This window comes from Balaenoptera ricei, chromosome 10 (genome assembly GCF_028023285.1).
Source record: "Balaenoptera ricei isolate mBalRic1 chromosome 10, mBalRic1.hap2, whole genome shotgun sequence".
Lineage (NCBI taxonomy): Eukaryota > Metazoa > Chordata > Mammalia > Artiodactyla > Balaenopteridae > Balaenoptera > Balaenoptera ricei.
This window is the reverse complement of record NC_082648.1, coordinates 89,492,222-89,508,446: the sequence shown is the minus strand read 5'-3', so window position 1 is coordinate 89,508,446 and position 16,225 is coordinate 89,492,222. Positions and strand designations below refer to the sequence as shown.

General features: G+C 40.0%; 1 protein-coding gene across 3 annotated transcripts in view; it reads left to right on the top strand.

Annotated features, from left to right (window-relative positions):
• ALDH1L2 (aldehyde dehydrogenase 1 family member L2) overlaps positions 1 to 16,225 on the top strand; it is a 77,247-nt gene that overhangs the window by 32,478 nt on the left and 28,544 nt on the right. For all 3 annotated transcript variants that reach the window (XM_059936804.1, XM_059936803.1, XM_059936805.1), the window contains 8 exons: positions 2,097 to 2,331; positions 4,061 to 4,226; positions 5,927 to 6,028; positions 6,245 to 6,334; positions 8,581 to 8,715; positions 9,877 to 10,002; positions 10,563 to 10,654; positions 12,787 to 12,934. In XM_059936804.1, the coding sequence (XP_059792787.1) occupies positions 2,097 to 2,331; positions 4,061 to 4,226; positions 5,927 to 6,028; positions 6,245 to 6,334; positions 8,581 to 8,715; positions 9,877 to 10,002; positions 10,563 to 10,654; positions 12,787 to 12,934 (1,094 nt within the window). The remainder of the gene's footprint in view (positions 1 to 2,096; positions 2,332 to 4,060; positions 4,227 to 5,926; positions 6,029 to 6,244; positions 6,335 to 8,580; positions 8,716 to 9,876; positions 10,003 to 10,562; positions 10,655 to 12,786; positions 12,935 to 16,225) is intronic.

The following is a 16,225-nucleotide window of genomic DNA, read 5'->3' as shown; positions in this document are numbered from 1 at the left end:
TCTCCCAAATGGATTGACTAAAGCGTCACCTTGAAGGTCAAGGCGATTTTAGGACTTGTTAGGCTTTGGCCTTTAGGCTTCGTGGGCGCATCATCCCCTCCAGAGTCTATGGATGTTGATGATTAGATGGGGAGAAAGGAAAGGAAGCCAGAGCATGCAGGTAAAATGCCTTAGTTAAGACTTCTGGATATTGCCGAGAATGTAGTTTCTTTGTGTTATTGATGGAGAATAAATATATATATACTTAATATATGTAAGGTATATAGTTAGTAAAAGTGCTCTTTTATTATGGAAAAAACGGGCTTGTGCTGTCTGTACTTTGGAGGGCCATTCCATTTCACACACAGGTAGGAGGGAGTCATTCCTTTCAGAAGGGACAACATTTCCTAAGCAAAGAGCCTGGGATCTGCTTCCATAGGGCAAACCCTTACGGGGAGCATGGATTCTCCACTCTTGGCCTCTCTCCTCCACTAACTTATCTTATGGGCGAATTTAGGAGGAGGAACTAGACAGACGCAGCTCAACTCAGCTACTTTTGAAACCACACTCTTCCTCAGATGGGACTCGAACCCAGCGACACCTCGGACTAGGACTTGAACCACAATCCCTGACCTAGGAGGGGACTTGAACCCACTGTCTTTTCATTGAAACCGCTTACCTGGTGTCAGGACTTACTGAAGCTCGGGTTCTTTTGTCTCAGCACAGAAAGAGTTCAAGGTGAGGCAAAGTGGCAGGCAAAGACTGAGTTTATTAGCATAGGAGGCTTGAGAGATACAAGCAGGCCGGCAAGGGAGCACGGCCCCAAGAACAAAGAGGGCTACTTTTTTTTTTTAATGTTTATGTATTTATTTGGCAGCACTGCTTGAGGCGCAGGGGATCTTCGTTGCCGAGTACGGGACCTTCTTTGCGGTATGCGGGATCTTTAGTTGTGGCACACATGCGGGATCTATAGTTCCCTGACCAGGGATCGAACCCGGGCCGCCTGCATTGGGAGCACGAGTCTTAATCACTGGACCACCAGGGAAGTCCCCAGAGGGCTACATTTTTATAGTCAAAGAAAAAATGGGAGGGGAGAAGACCACCTTCTTCCTCATTTTGTGTAGATGTCAAGGCTTACATCGTTAGTTCCTCCTTTGACCCTACATGGTCTAACCGGGACTGTCATGGCTCTATTTAAATCATATGCATATTAGCAAAAGGGTGGTAACATATACTAAAATATGGTAATTTGTCTCAGGTTTCGGTATAATGTCCCCTTCCACCTAGTTTCTTTCCCCTTTCATCTGTATACCTGTCTTAGCTACGTGCAAGAATGCAGTTTTTCTCAGGGTCTGTTATCTTATAGACCTCCCAAAGCCGAATGTAGGCTTATACCTGTTTTTCTGTGGTATTGGCCTAAGTAAGTCTGTTTAGTTTCAAAATGTTCTGATTGTTGCTTAGCTGCCCGATGGTCTGGGCATTTTCTGGTTGGTGTCTAGCTTATGGTGATCTCCTGAAGTCTCTCTCTATCTATCTTCCCCTAGTGGGATTTCTAGCTGTGTAACTATCTTATTCTATCCCCATCACTTTCTCCATTTATCTTTTGGGATCTGCCTGTTTGGCGGGGAGAGTGTTCCAGTCTACAGTTTGCCCTGTGATAAAAGGGACTCCCCCCCAGGAAACAGGTGTGGGAAGGGAATCAAGGTTTTCCATCTGTACCAGAGGCTACGTCTAATTGGGGTGGTGATGTTTTGGCACTTGACTCCAAATCTTAAGAAACAAACAAGCAAATGTCCTTTAAATGGCTGTATCAGTAATAAAGGTACAATTTTGATCTATAAAAGAAGCAGCTTCAGTTAAAATCTCAAAACATTGTCTAGCCACAAACTTCTGAGTTGAAACATATTATGCCTTAAATATATAGATAAAAATCACATTATAAAAGTGGATGCATCTTGATAAAATTGTATCATGTCAAATCCTGGTCAGAATCTAAATTGTTCTTTATCATGTTTTATTTGTAAATGTTTCATGAAATTACAATGTGTGGATCCATAGTAATACAAAATTATGACTAAAACTTTTTTGATGAAAATAATCTTCTCTTTCATGCTCAGCTTTGGCTGCAGAGAAAAATGGGACCCCTGTGTTCAAGTTCCCTAGATGGAGAGTCAAGGGCAAGACCATAAAGGAAGTGGCGGAGGCCTACAGATCCGTGGGTGCTGAGCTAAACGTGCTTCCCTTCTGCACACAGTTCATCCCCATGGATGTAATTGACAGCCCTAAACATGGTTCCATCATTTATCACCCGTCTGTCCTTCCCAGACACAGAGGAGCCTCTGCTATCAACTGGTGAGATTTTTTTAAATAACCAAGATGGGCCCATTCCCATTGCTTGTAATCGTTCTGTGTTTTACCTAGGTGATCAAGGAACTAGGTATGCTTGAACAATTGTGAGGTCCCGATTGATTGCTACTGTTGCACAAACTCCCCTGAGATCTAGAGGTACTGCATAAGCCAGAACAGCGTTTCCCAAGAATAATCTATGGAGTACTGGCTCTACCAGATGTAACTAGGTATTGAGCAGGCGAAGGTCCTGTGGTCAGACAAGTTTGGTTTATGCTGGATTTCTTTATCTCAGGACTTAGAGATTTTAATATGTGCTTTAATGTGGGCATCATAATCTCCAAGAGGGGATCTGAGTACAAAGTGTTCCCACACTTATTTGGCCGTAGAACTTTTTTTTGCATAGAATATCTCAAGTACATTTCAGGAAATGCTGAATTATCTGAAATTATCTTTCTCATGGTGTGACTTGCCCCATTCTTCTTTAAGCCTCTTGAGGGGAAAAAGGACTCTGGTCTAACATTTTTACTGCCGTATGTCCCAGTATCAAGAACACTGCCTGGTATACTGTAGGTGCCCAGTCCTATAGGTATACTATACTGTGGGTCAAGGTGGGCCTTTCCCACCTTCTCTACCTTTTCTCCTTTACCTGCATATCTGTCTCTTACCTGCACAGCTGTCTCTTAGTGTCAAGTTATCAGATAGGCAGAAAATCTATACTTAGTTTAAAGGTGGTAAAAAAGCATTTCATTGTATTTTAAGACCAATTACATGAATTGATTTCTTTTTTGCTCTTGTAAATTGTACTATAGTAGATATCTTTGTCCTTAAACATGTATTTTTCTCTCAATTCACATTGCTTGCACATGCAGAATCATTGGGTCAAAATACATGAATATTTTCAAGGCTCTTAGATAACACAATGCCAATTAATTCCTCAATATTTCTGAAAAGAGTGGTTGATTGACTGGTTGGTTGATTGATTTAGGTCTTGCTTGATTAGTAGCTCAGAGAGGTAAAAATGATTAGCTGGAGAGCATGGCTGACCTACCAGTTCATACTCTGTCTATATCAGCCTGCTCTCTGATATTCTTTTATGTTTTATTTCCATATATCTGGTTTACTGTATGTATTATAAGGTCTGTAGGGCCAGCTTTTCCTCTTAGGCTAGATTTATAGAATACAAAATACAAATAGTTGAATTAATCAACCATCTTTTACTACAATTTATAGCTAATCTAGAACTAATTCTAGCTCTAAGTGATGCTTGTACCTGAATTACACAACCTAAATTAATAATCAGTTCTCCTTTTCACATTGCACTGATCATCTTCTGTTTTATCTTCCATTATCTTATTCTGCCTAATACAGGGTCAGGTACGATGTAGGAACTGGACATGGGTGGGCAAAATTACTTGATGCTGCAGTAGAAAGCCGACACCTGGGAATCAGTGAGGGGTAGTACTGATGGTCTCTAATGCCTTTTTGAGTAGACTATAAAGTCATTAGCATGTGTTAACAAGAAAGACTACAGAGATGAGGATGTATAAAGTAGCAGTACCATTAAGTTCTGCTTTTTATGAGTGTTTACATCTCCCAGCTCTGCTGTAATTTTCACAGTAGTTTCATTCACTGTCTATTTTCCATTGTAAACACCTTGTACTTTAATGTCACTAATTTATCACCTGATGATACAGTTAACCAACATTTTAAGTTGAAACTCTTCTTTTCTCAGGACTCTAATCATGGGAGATAAGAAAGCTGGGTTTTCTGTTTTCTGGGCTGATGATGGTTTAGACACAGGACCCATCCTTCTCCAGAGGTCGTGTGATGTCGAACCCAATGATACAGTGGATGCACTTTATAATCGATTTCTTTTTCCTGAAGGAATCAAGGCCATGGTCAGTATATTTATGCTATCAAGGAGAATTTAGTAAAGCTTTAAAGTTTTTCTTTTATTCAGAATTTGCTCCTGTGAATTTGTACTAAAAATAAAAAACCCCAAAATAAAATTAGATTTTATATTTGCCAGTAGCATGGTATTTTGAGGGTGGAAATCTGCACTTTAGAATTTCTTAGTCTATGAATCTGACTTGTTCTTCTGAGAACAGTGATCAAGTGGATAAAGTCGTAATCAAACTCCTTCATTCATTTTACCAAATATTTGAATCTCCAACCCTGTTTATAATGACTAATTGTAAAGAAGCAGCAGAATCTTAAGAAATTTTGATATGTAATTTGGGCTTTCTTCAAAAACATTTAAAATCAGTCTATGTAAAAGGGTGAAATTTAACACTGTTTTATTTGTTCAGATATGCTCTGAATTAAAGGCTCGAAACATGTGCACCACAAAGAAAAAATATATTAACCTGTAAAAACACTGAAAGATAATTTCAGTGTCATTTAATGTCTTCTGTAGTTTGATATGGTGGAAGTACAACACAGAGATGGACAGTAAGATGATATAAAGAAGCAGCCATTGATTTAGGAGAGAGGAGAGCAGTGCTTTGTATCGTTTAACGATTAAAAGAGTAGTTCTCGTGCTACCACTTATTTGTTGTATAATAGGCAGGTCACTTAGCCTCTTTAGCCTTGGTTTCCTCATCTATAAAATGTGGATAATACTGCCTGACTTATAGGGTTGTTGTGAAAATTAAATGACGTTTGTGTAAAGCATCTGGCACACAGGAGGTGCTCAAAATGACCATTATAATCAAAATAGTATTTTGTGTGTTCAGTAGCATTCGAGCAAGCCTGTATCCTGTACCTGGTGATATTATAGCCAGAAATAGGTGGAATGAATGAGCTGTAAACTTGGCCCTGTTCCCAGGTGGCTCCCACCACATGCTCTTGTGGAGGTTGGAGTACTTAGCTGTGAGTACTTAGAGAGAAAACTGAGAACCTGAGCTCACATAGGTCTCCCAGTGAAGGAGAGAGGCTCTCAACTCAAGGTAAACATAAATGTGGCATGGAAGGGGATGTAGGACACATCCCAAAGGCAATCAAACTCAAGGACAGTTTTAATTGTTGTTTTTATTCCAGGTGTCCTAAGCTAGAAAGCCAGTTGAATTCCTTAAATATGACTTTCTAGAATCATCATGATGAGCAGAAACAACCCACAATGACTTATTTTACAATTATATTCCTGAAATTTCCATTGAAACACCAAGGGGAGATTGAAATTTGCTTAAATAAAGGGGTCATTTTAAAAAGTACAGGCTGGATATTGGCAGTAGATAGACCTGGATGCAGATCCTCCTTCTACCACCTACGAGCTATCTCTGTGATCTTGAGCTAGTTGCTTTTTCTCGAGCTAGTTGCTTGAGGCTTTTTGCAGGCCTCAGTTTCCTCATCTGTAAAACAGGACTAATAATACCCACGTTGTAGGGCTGGTATGATGTTGCAAGGGATATTTTACATAAAGTAGCCACCACACTGCCTGGCATAATTATGGATCCAAAGAAATGGTAGTTATTTTATCAAAGTCCGACTCTCTGGACAGATTTATATGTAGTAATTCTGTTAAACAGAAACTTCAGTTAAACAGGCCATGCCATTGTTGACCACTGGGCTCTAACACAGGTAAAATTTTTGGCTTTAGGTGGAAGCTGTCCAGCTCATAGCCGATGGAAAAGCTCCTCGTATTCCCCAGTCAGAAGAAGCTGCAACATATGAAGGTATCCAGAAAAAGGAAAATGCTGAGGTATTTATATCAACTCAGTAACACATCTCAGAGTTAGTTCATTGTCGTCCACCTTTAAGCAGTTCTCAGTGTACCATTTCCTCACCAAAAGGTAGATCTCCAAGAGAGGCTGCTACCCCATCCCTACTCATGTCCGCCACTGATGGAGAGAAATGTTTCTATTGCCTTTGAGACTTGCAGCATTAGAAGTTCCACCTGTGCTTTGTGCATTTCTAGATCTCTTGGGATCAGTCTGCTGAAGCTTTACATAACTGGATCCGAGGTCATGATAAAGTCCCTGGAGCTTGGACAGAGATAAACGGACAGGTATGTTCTAGGAACCTTTTTTTTTTTTTTTTTTTTTGCATATAATCTTTGTAAGAGGTATTACACATAAGTCTAGGCTTCCTCTGGTTCTTCCTTTGGTTGTGAGGAGAGTCTGTGTTATAGGTACACGTGACCAGCTAAAAGAGTTCTAGGTACACGTGACCACCTCCCTCTTTACTCCCCATGTACTGAGCATTTGGTGTGAAGCAGGCACTAGGCACAGCCTCTGCTCTCAGGAAGACTGCAGTTTTCTGGAGAAAGCAGAGAAGTGAATAAGCACGCACAATGAAGTAAGACAAATGATGTAACTGAGGCCCAGACTCAGGTGTCTTAGGAAAGGCTTTCTAGAAAAGCTGACTGTTTTGCTTGCACCTAGAGAAGAGGTCAGCAGGTAGAGAATGAGTCAAAGAGTTACAGACCCAGAGGTAGGAGAGCATATTACCTGGACAGGGACTCGCCGTAGAGTTCAGTGAAGCTGTAGCTCCAGGCGTGAGGATCAGGTGTGAGAGGCACTGGGAGAGATGCAGCAGGGGCCGGGGGCAGGGGCAGGAAAGGCCTTCTAATCCCGTTGGGATCTCCACTCAACTCAGCTTCTCAGGTTTCACCTCTTGTAGGAAGTCTCCTGACCTCACACGCCCAGCCTGGCGGGATTGGGCGTCCCTTCTCTCTGTTCCCGTAACGCCCTGCCTAGCTCTGACACAGCGTATTATATACTATAAGCGTCTCTTTATGTATCTATCCCTCTTACCCCTGTATACTGTGAACTCCTCAGGGGCAAGAGCGTCATGTTATTGTCTTGATACTCTCAGCACTTACACAGGGTTCTTAGTGCATATTAGGTGTCAATAAAAATACGTGGGATCAACGAAGGACCAAGGGAAGAGGTTTAGTGCAGTGCTTCAAGTGTGGGATTGGAGGGCATTATGGTAAGTGAAATAAGTCAGGGAGAAAGACAAATACTGTATGATATCACTTATATGTGGAATCTAAAAAGTACAACAAACTAGTGAATGTAATATAAAAGAAGCAGACTCACAGATACAGAGAACAAACTAGTGGCTAACAGCGGGGAGAGGGAAAGGGCGGGGGGGCAAGATAGGAGTAGGGGATTAAGAGGTACAAACTATTATTTATAAATTAAGCTACAAGGATATATTGTACAACGCAGGGAATATAGCCAATATTTTATAAGTATAAATGGAATATAACCTTTAAAAATTTTGAGTCACTATATTGTACACCTGTAACTTTATATTATACATCAACTATACTTCAATAAAAAAATAAACAATGCTACCATGGACATCCTTGCACATGTACCCTTGATCACATGGTTAGTACTGGGTGTATATCTTAGACTAGAGTGACATCATCATAGCATATGAATATATTTTACCACAACTGATAATACCCAGTTTTTCAAAGCAGATATACTCACAAAAAAAAGTGTGGGATCTGAAGCCAGAATGTTTCCATTAAAATTCTGGCTTTGCAACTATTTGCTGTGTAACCTTTGGCAGGTTATTTAACCATTGGGTGCCTTGGTTTCCTCATTGTAGAATGAGACTAATAATAGTGCCTCCTTTGTAGGTTTGGGGTTGTTGTGAAGATGAAATGAGTTAATACACATTAATTCATCAAAGTACTTAGTCCCTGGCATAGAATAAGTATTCAATAAATATTAAATATTATAGTGCTCGATAAATGATAGCTAATGGCCATAGAATTATATTCATAATTATAATAACAAATCAATTAGTATCCAGTTCTCTTAGTTACAGTCTGGATCCAGTCCTGTTTCCATGAACCGACCCACAAAGCACCTGTACCTCCCATCGTACATCGCACTGCAATGTAATAGTTTGTTTACTACTCTGCATCTGCCCTCCCTGACAGCCCACCAACACCTCCACTTCCCCCACAAACCCTACCTTCAGGCTGCAAAGTCTGCGAGAGCTTTTATCTCATTCACCTTTGTGTCAATGTGCATAAATGATAAATGTATACTCGTGTCACCTGGATGTGCGGCATTTTTTTAAACTCTTCAATCACACATTCACAGACCATCTCTTGCTTTGTGTCGTTTCCATAGATGCTTGATATCATTGGGGGTGGGGGGGGTCCCTAATTTTGTCATAAATGAGAATTGCAACTTCAGCTTTTTTGCCAGGAGTGCTGCTCGCATACACCCTTATAACCAGCCTTCGCTTCCCCCTTTCACAACCTGGGTCTGATCTCTTTATTAGGTGGTCACTTTCTACGGCTCATCATTACTGAATAGCTCCATCCCTCCTGGAGAACCACTGGAAATTAAAGGTGCCAAGAAGCCTGGTCTTGTTACCAAAAGCGGCCTTGTTCTTTTTGGTAACGATGGAAAAGCAGTGAGTGTTCAACATGGTTACCTCTAAAATAAATTTTTTTGGTTTCCTTGGATAACCCAAGCTATTGAGGGACTAGCTTTCACAGGGTAGTCTGGCTTTGCAGTGGGCTGTGGGAGCTCAGGGTGTCTGTGGTCCATCTCTCTCCGCGGATGAGCTGGCTCCAGGTCCCTTGATGAGAAGAAGGCTCGTCAGGACGGGCCCCGAGGACCCGCACAGCCTGGTGCGTGATACAGTAGAAAGAACTTGGAGCTTAGTCAGGAAACAGGTCGTGAATCCCTGCTCTGCCACTTACCGGTCTTGGGCAGGACGCCTCTCCCCTTGGAGGCTCAGTTTCTGCATCTGTAAAACAGAGGGAGTGACCTTGTCTGTCTGCCTTCCCGCTGGCAGAGTCTGGGAGGCTCAGATGCTGTGGCCCTCTTCAGACTCTCCTCCCCTGCCTCACCAGGCTGACGCCCACCCACTCTGCCTGTGCTTGGGAGCGTGGCCTCTGGGCCTCTCTGGGCTCTTGGGCAGCTGCCCAGTGAAGAAAGCCAAAGGGAATCTGCAGCTCACAGACACTTTCTGATGGCTTACAGGATAGATCAGTTAGTAAGATTGCAGGCTTCAGAGCCCATCTAGTCCTGGGTTGTAACCCCAGCTCTGTTACTCGCTGTGTGGCGCTGGGCAAAGTACTTAATCTCATTGAGCCTCCATTTCCTCATCAGTAAAATGGGGATAATAAGGACACCTGCCTCCATCAGGATTTATGAGATTGAATAAGATACTTCAGCATATACGTACTTAGCACAGTGCATGCTGCAGAGTAAGTGTTCAGAAGATGGCAGTAGTAGTAGTAGTAGTAGTAGTAGTAGTAGTAGTACTAGTAGCAATGGTAGTTACACTAGGCTTTAGACCCAATACCTATATCCGAATGTCAATTTTGGGGGGGCTTATCATCCATTTTGAGATATATCTACCCTAGACTTAACTTCCTCCTTTCTGCTGCCATGGCTGAAATACCATTTCAGTCCTTTTACACATAACGGTGAGTGCTTTCAATCCATAATTTTGTATTTGTCAAATAAGCTGCTTCTTATACCCATATAAGACTCCTCCCACCAGTCTCACTTTCGAACTGTCCTAATCCTCAATTCTTCTGCTTGTTTTGTTGTTATTTTATAGCTGATGGTGAGAAATCTGCAGTTTGAAGATGGAAAAATGATTCCTGCGTCTCAGTACTTTTCAGCGGGTGAGACATCAGTGGTGGAACTTACAGCCGAAGAGGTGAAGGTGGCGGAGACCATCAAGGTGAACACGTGAAGTTCTTAATGTTACTCTTATCTTGGAAAACGAAGCCATTTTTGTTAACTGGTACCATCAATCCTCAAAGTAGTTGGGATGGAACTTTTATTTCCTCATTTTCGTATGAGCTGCAAAAGGAAATCAGTGCCAAAATTTATACGCACATTTATTTGTCACTCACATAAATAATCCAAGGCAGTTCTAGGTTGGCCTGGGGGTTAGGGGTGAAGCTGGAACATGAGGGTTAGGGGTGGAGTCAAGCAGGAACCCAGGCTGAGCTATCTTCAAGGTCCTGCTGGGGGTCATCTCCATCCCAGACAGCCAAGAAGAGCACAAGTACACAGAGAATTGTGTGAAGGAGGTTTTTCATGGGACAAGACAGGGAGTACAGGTCACTTATATTCATACTCACCGGCTAGAAGTCAATCACACGGCCGCCTCTAACTTGAAGAGATGCTGAGAATTGTAATCAATCCATGAAAAGAAGTAGGTTTGGTGAGAAGCCGACTAGTCTCTGCCACAGTGTCCTACATGGCAGCTCCCTCATGAAAGTTTCCCTTGTGTAGGTCATCTGGGCTGGAATTTTAAGCAACGTCCCTGTTATTGAAGATTCAACAGACTTCTTTAAATCTGGAGCAAGCTCAATGGATGTTGTCAGGTAAAACCACCACCTTACTGGCTCATACCCCTCCACCAGGGATTTTGACTTTGACTTTGAAAATCAAATCGAAATCCTTTGTACTGGTTGTTATCACTCTATTGTACCCATCTACTGTGTTCCTCTTTTCTTCATCTTTTTTGGTTTGTTCGTTTCCATGGTCAAATACATGTATTTGTTCCCTTCTCTTTGTTGCTAACCAGGAGTTATTTTCATATTTACTATACACCTAGAAAACAACCCTTCTAATTATTTGTTTCATTTAAAAATCTGTCTTCATATTTCTTAGTTGATTCTCCTCCAGTTAGAATTGGGAAGTTCTGAGTGAGAATGTTAAAAGGGATTTCCCTATATAGTCTCACCTAAAAGGATACCTAACATTGATTATGCTTACCCCGAATCTTTTTCTCCTATCTCCCTAAGTTACCCAGTATGATATATCTAGAATGAGGATTGTCAGACTTCTTGCAAGAGTAAGGGTAAGCACTCTACAGTCAGAATTTCTCTACGGAGGTTTCAAACAAGTAGAAAGGGCTAGAGGACTAGAAAGCCACCCTCTGTGGCATGAAGAGCAGACCAGGATCCTAACAGTGGCGAGTCTTGCAGAGGTGCTTTTCCTTTGAGGGCCACACTATGGCCATTTACTAAATAAACAAGGTGAACTCCTCTTGACAATCCTTCATGTCGGCAAAGCAAGTGTTCTTGATGAACATTCTGTCTATTTATTTATTTATTCATTCATGCATTTGACAAAATTTATTGAACATTTATGACATCAGGAACAGTTTTTTGCACTGGGGATACAGTCATGAACAAGACAAAGTCCCTTCATTCTTTTGGATCTTTTTTATCTTTTTTATTCCAATCATCAAAAACAATCCTCTCAAGAGCAAATATCATTATCAGAAGTTAAAAGTTTTGGTTCCTCAAGTTACAGATTTCTCAGCTATGGTTCATGAGTTCCCAGAAGCTTCTCATTTGCTCAACTAAAGATTTCAACATTGTACTTTTAACACTAGTTTTTTGCTAACAGGATACTCCTGCAGGAGTTACCCATTTCCTGTTTGAGTGTCTGACTTACCATAATCATCTGATATTATTATCTTGGACTACCAAGGTACCTCATCTCTTTTCGGGAATAAATGGCTGAGCAACCGCTGTGGTGAGCTTTCTAGTACACCTCTGTCTGGTACACCTTTGCTACTCAAGAAATGTCAAATTAGAGCTATGATTTGAAAAATTAACAGTGAAAAATCAAAGGGTTGAAAAGGACTTTACAAATTATATTAACCTTCCCGATGGTTCTATTTAGTACCTATCTTAGCCATGTAATACAAACAAATGTTTGTTTTATTGTTTCACAGGATCTAGAGAAAATATTCTACGGTATGACTTTGGTTTCTTATAATCGTCACAGTTCAGAAATTTTCCTTATTTCTTATTCCTTGAGTATTTTGAAAGGAAAGAAATTGATTTTATGTGCCCTTTGTCATCTTGCTTGCAAGTAATTAAAATGTCTTTGCCTTGATTTCTTGTATTTCTAGTCATGTATAAAAATAATTGCCGGGACTTCCCTGGCAGTCCATTGGTTAAGACTCCGCACTTCCAATGCAGGGGGTGCAGGTTCGATCCCTGGTCGGGGAACTAAGATGCCACATGCCATGCGATACAGCCAAAAATAAATAAAATTTTTAAAAAATAAATAAAAAGTTTAAAAATTGCCACTGTCCTTCAAGACAGCTTAAAAATTTTTTTCTCCCAATCTTATCAATTTCTCTGATTATTATCATAGAAGATCTCATGGGATATAAATAGGCATGTGACATACGTCCTACTTCAAAGCATGTTAAAAGTAATCACAGTCCCTCTAAACTCTTTTAAAAATGTAGTGGGAAGCAGCCGCATAACACAGGGAGATCAGCTGGGTGCTTTGTGATCACCTAGAGGGGTGGGATAGGGAGCGTGGGAGGGAGGGAGATGCAAGAGGGAAGAGATATAGAAACATATGTATATGTATAACTGATTCACTTTGTTATAAAGCAGAAACTAACACACCATAGTAAAGCAATTATACTCCAATAAAGATGTTAAAAAAAAAAATGTAAGTAACAAGAGCTGGTTCTTCCTTTCAGGCTGGTTGAAGAGATAAGACAGAAATGTGGAGGACTTCAGTTACAGAATGAGGATGTTTATATGGCCACCAAGTTTGAAGACTTCATCCAAAAAGTCGTGAGGAAACTGAGAGGAGAAGATCAAGAAGTGGAGCTAGTGGTGGATTATGTAAGCCTGTCCATGGTGTTGAAAACCTAAATCGTTAAGACCTTCGTACTATAAAAGAATGCTGTACCTTTCCTCCATTTGTTTTTACATTTATAACCTTTTTAAAATGACAGTTTTATTGAGATTATAATTCAGATACCATACATTTCACCCTTTTAAAATGTATAATTCATTGGGTTTTAGTATATTCACCCCATCACCACTGTCTGGTTATGGAACATTTTTATTACCTCCTAAAAAGAAACCCTGTATCCCTTGGCAGTCATTCTCTGCTCTCCTCTCTAATTTACTTTCTGTTTCTATGGATTTGCCTATTCTAGACGTTTCATACAAATGGAATTATGCAATAAGTGGCCTTTTGCAGCTGGCTTCTTTCACTTAGCATAATGTGTTCAAGGTTCATCCATATTGTAGAGTAGATTATCACTTCATTCCTTTTTCCTAGCCAAATAATAGTCCATTGTGTGGATAAACTACATTTTGTTTATCCTTTCCTCAGTTGGTGTACATTTGGACTGTTTCTACTTTTGGGCTATTATAAATAATGCTGTTATGAAAATTCATGTATAAGTTTTTGTGCGAACATATGTTCTCAGTTCTCTTGGGTAAATATCTAGAAGTGGAATTGATGAGTCATACAGTAACTCTATGTTTAACTTTTTGAGGAACTGACCATCTGCTTTCCAAAGTGACTACGCCATTTTACGATGCCAGTAGCAATGTAGGAAGCTTCTAATTTCTTCATGTCTTCACCAACATATGCTATTGTCTGTCTTTTCTCTTTCAGCTGTTCTAGCAGGTGTGAAGTGATATCTTGTTGTGGTTTTGATTTACATTTCCCTAATGACTAATGATAAACATCTTTTCATGTGCTTATTGGCCACTTGCATGTCTTCTTTGGAGAAATACCTATTCAAATATTTCACCTGTGTTTTTTTTTTTCTGTCATTTTTGTTGTTTCTTTTGTTTTGTTTTGGTTTGGTTTTTTTGGCCTCACCAAGCAGCTTGTAAGATCTTAGTTCCCCAACCAGGGATGGAACCCAGGCCCCTGGCAGTGAGGACACCCAGTCCTAACCACTGGACCACCAGGGAATTCCCTCAAATCCTTTGCTTCTTTTTTAACTGGGATATTTGTCTTTTTAATTTTTGAGTTGTAAGAGGCCTTAGTATATTTTGGATACTAGACCCTAATCAGATTTATTATTTGTAAATATTTTGTCCCATTCTGTGGGTTTTCTTTTCACTTTTTTGATAGTGTCCTTTAACACACAAAAGTTTTAAAATTTGATTAAGTCTAATTAATCTGTTTGTTCTTTTGCCACTTGGGCTTCTATATGTCTTGTTTTATGCCTTTTTTGCTCCTCTACTCCTTTACTGCTCTCTTTTTTGTTAAATGGATATTGTCTAGTATGCCAGTTTAATCTCTTTTGCTATATATTTTTATTTTCTTAATGGTTGCCTTGAGGATTCCAAGAGACGTTTTTCTTAAAACATTCTAGCTCAGATTAATACCAACTTAATATCAATAGTGTAGAAAAAATTTGCTACAGTATAGCTCTGCTCCCTACCCCCTTATTTGTGCTATTACTGTCATACAAATACATCTTTATACATTATAAACCCACCAACAAAGTTTTATAATTATTGCTTTATGCAGTTGCCTTTCAAATCAGATAGAAGAAGAAAAAGGTTTAAAAGCAAAAATAACATTTATACTGACTTATATTTACCTTTGTCAGTGTTCTTTATTTCTTCATGTAGATTTAAATTACTGTCTAGTGTCCTTCCATTTCTGCCGGAAGGACACCTTTTAGTACTTTTTGAAAGGCAGTGTGCTAGCAATGTTCATGTGCAAGCAATGTTCATGTGCTAGCAATGTGCTATTTTCATTCATTTGGGAATGACTTAATTTCTCCTTTGTTCTTGGAGGGTATTTTTGCTGTATGTGGAACTTTCGGTTGACAGTCTCTTTCTTTCAGCACTATGAATATATCATCCTATTGCTTTCTGGCCTCCGTGGTTTCTGAGGATAAGTCATCTGTTAATTTTATTGAGGATCCCTTTTATGTGAGGAGTTGCTCCTCCCTTGCTGCTTTCAAGATTCCCTCTTTGTCTTTGGCTCTTGACCATTTTTGTATGATGTGTTTAAGATGGATCTCTGAGATTTTTCTACTTGGAGTTTATTGAGCTTCTCGGATGTGCAGATTAATGTTTTTCATCAAATTTGGGACATTTTCAGCCATTAATTCTTCAAATATTCTTTCTGCCCCTCTCCCCTTCTCTGCTCATTCCTGGGACTCTCATTATGCATGTGTTGGTACATTTGATGGTGTTCTGCAGGCTTCTAAGGCTCTATTCATTTTTTAAAAATATTTAGTTATTTATTTTTAAAATTTATTTTGGCTGTGCCGGGTCTTCACTGCGGCACGCGGGATCTTTAGTTGTGACATGCAGACTCTTAGTTGTGGCATGGGAACTCTTAGTTGCAGCATGCATGTGGGATCTAGTTCCCCAACCAGGGATTGAACCCAGGCCCCCTGCATTGGGAGCACAGCATCTTACTCACTGGACCACCAGGGAAGTCCCTCTATTCATTTTTTGAATTCTTTTTCCTTCCTATTTTCAGGCCGGATATCTCTATTGACCCATTTTCTGGTTTGCTAATTCTTTCTTCTGCCTGCTTGAATCTACTGTTGAACCTCTCCAGTGACTTTTAAAATTTCAGTTATTGCACATTGCTTTTTTATGGCTGAGTAGTATTCCGTGCTGCTATGAACATTGGGGTGCATGTATCTTTTCAGATTTAGAGTTTTGTCTGGATATATGCCTAGGAGTGGGATTGCTGGATCATATGGCAACTCTATTTTTAGTTTTTTAAGGAACCTCCATACCGTTTTCCATAGTGGCTGCACCAATTTAATTCCCACCAACAGTGTAGGAGGGTTCCCTTTTCTCCACATCCTCTCCAGCATTTGTTATTTGTAGACTGTTTAATGATGGCCATTCTGACCCATGTGAGGTGGTACCTGATTGTAGTTTTGATTTGTGTTTCTCTAATGCTTACTGATGATGAGCAGCAAGCTACCCTCTTGCTATTTTTTGTTTCTTTTCCAGGCATCATCAATTTCTCTATGTAAAATAATTTCTGAAATCATTCAATTTCCTTTTTAATGCCTTCACTGATGTGGGATTTTATGCCAATAATGCTCTTTCACATATATAATTTTAATTATGTCTCTTAATAACTGTATGAAGCAGGTATATTATCCCCATTTTATTGTTGAAAAAACT